The sequence below is a fragment of the Podarcis liolepis genome (assembly GCF_965112155.1).
Source record: "Podarcis liolepis genome assembly, chromosome: 3".
Taxonomy (NCBI): Eukaryota; Metazoa; Chordata; class Lepidosauria; order Squamata; family Lacertidae; genus Podarcis; species Podarcis liolepis.
In genome coordinates, this window is record NC_139557.1 from 70,447,648 (window position 1) to 70,451,766 (window position 4,119).

Consider the following 4,119-nt stretch of genomic DNA (forward strand, 5'->3'; position numbering starts at 1 on the left):
GAAGGTCATTCTACAACCAGGGTCTGCCACACAGAAAGCTGTCCCTTGACCACAGAGATGGCAGCTCCTCTAACAGGACATCTCCTGTTTATCTTAATATCCTGGTAGGTCAATGTGGAAGGAGCTGCTGCTTCAGATATTTGGGACAAGAGCTGTTTACAGCAGAACAACAGCATTATTATTATTATTATTATTATTATTTAGTATTATAAAAGGGGCATTGGTCACACTGTGGTCTAAACCACTGAGCCTCACTGATCTGAAGGTTGGCAGTTTGAATCTGCATGATGGGGTGAGCTCCCGTTGATCTGTCCTAGCTTCTGACACCCTAGCAGTTTGAAAGCACACCAGTGCAAGTAGATAAATTGCTACTGCTGTGGCTGAAAAGTAAATGGTGTTTCCATACGCTCTGGCCTCCGTCACAGTGTTCCATTGCGCCAGTAGCGGTTTAGGCATGCTGTCCACATGACCCAGAAAGTTGTCTGTGGCTTGAAGCAAGATGAGTGCCACACCCCATGGTCACCTTTGACTGGACTTTACCTTTACCTTTTACCTATAATTACAAAAATAAATAGTAAAAACTACAGAAAAAAATCCCAAAGTGTACACACACACACACACACAGTGCTTTTTTCTGAGGGGATGCCGGGGTATGCATACCCCTAAACATTTTGTGAATCTAAGTTTGGCCTCATTGAGGGGCAGTATTTCAACATGAGTAGGAAAATGAGAGTACCCCTAAATATTTTTAATAGAAAAAAGCACTGTGTGTGTGTGTTCCCACCCAACCCCACTCCCCAAAAAGATAAGCAGAAAATTACAATGCCAAAGCCCCTGAGTGGATGTTTTTACCTGGTGTCTAAAAAAGATAGTGATGGTGCTAGGCATGCCTCCCTGGGGAGAGCTTTCCATAAACAGGAAGCTTAACACCTGAAATTGGGCTCTCCAGCTAGTTGGAAACTATTGTTGTACATGTCCAGCCAGAGACATCCACCAGCAGCCGCTCAGCTGCATTCTGCACTAGTTACAACTTCAAAACCATGTTCAATGGCAGCTCTATAAAGAGTGCATTGCAACAGTCCAATCTGGAAGTTACCAGAGGCCGGCTCACTATTATCAAGCTAGCCCTGGCCAGGTAGGGCCAGAGCTGGCAAACAAGCCATAAGTGGAAATAGACACTACTAAGCCACTTACTCTACCTGGGCCTCAAGTGACAATAATGAATCAGTGTGTACCCCCAAGCTACAAGCCTGTTCCTTCCAGGGAAGTGCGAATCAATCAAAGCTTCAAAAATGTGTGTGTGCATATAACTTGAAAGATGGAAGTTAATGTTTCTAACCATACAAGTAGGTTTAATCACCAGACATTGTTGCCACTGGAAAACTCTGATACCTGTCTGGAAAGAATTGCCATTTTAGGTAACACAATGCAACTGTTCATCCTTTCTCCTTTGGGACTACTTAGTAAGCAGATTTAATTATTTGGTAACTTGCCTTTAAAAAAAATCATTATATTTTTATTCATGATACAGCAACCTTTAAGAGTGCTAGAATATGCTTCAAATGGACAAATGTTTGAGCTGTCAAAGATATCAGGTTTCTTGAACAGCATGCAGAATAAATTATTATAATAGGTCTATACAGTTTGTTTACCTTTTCTATGTTAATGGAATGAATTATTTAAAATGTTCTCATAAGATCTTTGAGATAAGGTTTATTTTATTTATTACAATTTATATAACGACTGTAAAAACAACCACCTCCAAGCAGTTTCAAAAACAAATAAACCTGAATAATTCTGAATATATGGGGGTATCTCACTTTTCATGTGTCATATTTGTTTGTCTATTTCAGATTGCACAAAAGCTGAGGCAGGCTCTCAGTCGCTTTCCAATGATGTAGATACAGAGACAGATAATGAAGAACTCCAAAGTGCTTTTCTGATTTTTGGTGGGGCAGTGCAAATAAGTTAAGTCTTCGCCATCCAAAAAGCCTTTTTTTAAAGAAATAAAATGCAAAAGAAAGTGAAAACTTCAGGAGTTTACTTTGTTAACCTAAATGCCTTGGATATTTATGTATATTTTTATCCTATATGCTTTCCCTTCCTACCCACTATCTTAGTAGAACTGGAAAATGCCCTATATTAGGGAAGGGTAACCTATGGCTCTCCAGTTGGAGCTAGCTCCCATCCTCATTGACCACTGCCTTGGTTCCAGGGCTGTGGGAGTTGGAATTCAATTACATCTGGAGGGCCATGGGCTCCCCTACTCTGCTCTATGCTAGGGCTTCAAATTGCCAAATGGCTTGTTGCCAAGGGTAACATACTCTATAAGAGTATTCTGTGTCACCTGATTAGATTTTTAAAAATACTTTATCCTGATTGCTGAAATGCTTTCTAGCATATACTTTTTTTGTTATGAGCCTGCTGTTGAAAGCAGTTTAGCTTCCCTCTCCTGTAGCAATGGTATACAAAATCTGAAATAAAGTTGCTGACGCATATGAGAATCTTTTAATATCCTGTCCTTGAACCACAGATGCCTCAAAACTTGAGGGCTAGATTATTTTTTTCTTCCTGTCTATATGAGAAAGAAAAAGAGCTGAACCTAAAGACAGCCATTCCAAACATCTGGAAGATGTTGTTCCATCCAGTAATTCTGAGCCATGCACTTTGGTTAACTACCCAATAGTCATGGTTGTGTGTTTGGAGCCTTTTTGCTCTGTCCTTACCAAGTGTGTAGCATCAATAGTGTCTCATGTCCCATCACCACTGCCATGATAAAAAATGTTTCAAGGTCACTGCCAGATTCTGGGTGCTTATATAATAGCATGATACTACATTTTTGATCCACTTTAAAACGATCCCATAATGGCCAAAATTCATTATTTTTTACCTCTGGAAAACAGACCATTTATTCAGGTGTTGAATACAACATTGGCTTATAAAACAAGTATCTACTTCAAAATGCAACTATGCTTGAAATGTTATGTTCAGGCCACTGGTGTTAAAACAGCTTTTGCATACCAACAGTGGGCAATAAAGGCTTGAAGGTGTGTTGCCACAAATTTTCTCACTGTACCACACACAACTTCCATTAGAATTAGTCTTCACTGCATAAATAAACATTATTTTATTTACCAAGTCATTCTAAGAGAGTAGTACTCCCTATATGTTCTGTTGACTTGTGTGCTGTTGTCATTTTGTGTGTGTTAGAGTAATAAAGAATCTCTGTCTGCCATGATAATATAATGCTGTACCCCGCCCCCCCCAAAACACAAAATCCTAGAAGGTAAACATGGCTCAATCCTCTCTATTGTCAGGTGTTTAATTATTTTTCTACACTTTTTTTTTGTTTTCCTATTAATTTAGTTTGTCTTCCAGAATTCCATAAAGTGTTATGATACAGCCATTCAGATATGTACAAATTGTAAAGAATGTGTATAAATGTTTTATGCCAAATGTAATGAGATCTATCTTGCATGTAGAAACAATTTATGAAGTTACTGCAAAGTGTATAGTAAATTCTAAGGCACTTTTTCACAGCACCACTTTTCCAGCATTTGTATATTCACTTTTTGTGTCAATCTTTGTTACTGGTTCGCTGAGGATTTCTTTTTACCAAACTTTAAATTGATCCTGATGACAGAAGTTGCAGACTTACCATCTTTAACAGACAAACTGGGACAGAAGAACAGAAGAGATGGTTTCAGTGTGGAAAAGCCATGTATGTAGCAAGACCATTTGAAAAGGCAGATCTGTAACTTCCCAGCAAATTAAGTCTTTAAATTGATAATAAATATTTATACATAAAAGAAACTTTGTGACCCCCACCATTATTTTGCTACTCTATAAAAACAGGTGTTTACAGGTACCACCACATCTGTACTTTTCACCAAGGACACATCTCCTATTTTATTTTAGGATGCAGTTTTTGAACCAAAGTTGCAATTTTCTCCTGGCAGTAAGAGGCTTCTTTTAAGTGCTTGAAATCTACAAAGCTTCTGCACAAATATCATTCTAGTTACCGTATTACATCCTGAAAGAGCTTAAAGTTGCCTTGAATCTTGGTAGCGTGAAACCTTATGTACAAACATCATCTCCAGATTTCCTTATATATCTCAT

At 38.4% G+C, this 4,119-nt stretch overlaps 1 protein-coding gene across 4 annotated transcripts in view; it reads left to right on the forward strand.

The window, feature by feature from the left end:
• Window positions 1-3,813, forward strand: part of SNX9 (sorting nexin 9) — a 46,892-nt gene extending 43,079 nt beyond the window's left edge. For all 4 annotated transcript variants that reach the window (XM_083496494.1, XM_083496496.1, XM_083496495.1 and 1 more), the window contains one exon: window positions 1,854-3,813. In XM_083496494.1, the coding sequence (XP_083352620.1) occupies window positions 1,854-1,901 (48 nt within the window). In that variant the 3' untranslated portion in view covers window positions 1,902-3,813. The remainder of the gene's footprint in view (window positions 1-1,853) is intronic.
• The last annotated feature ends 306 nt before the right edge of the window (window positions 3,814-4,119 follow it).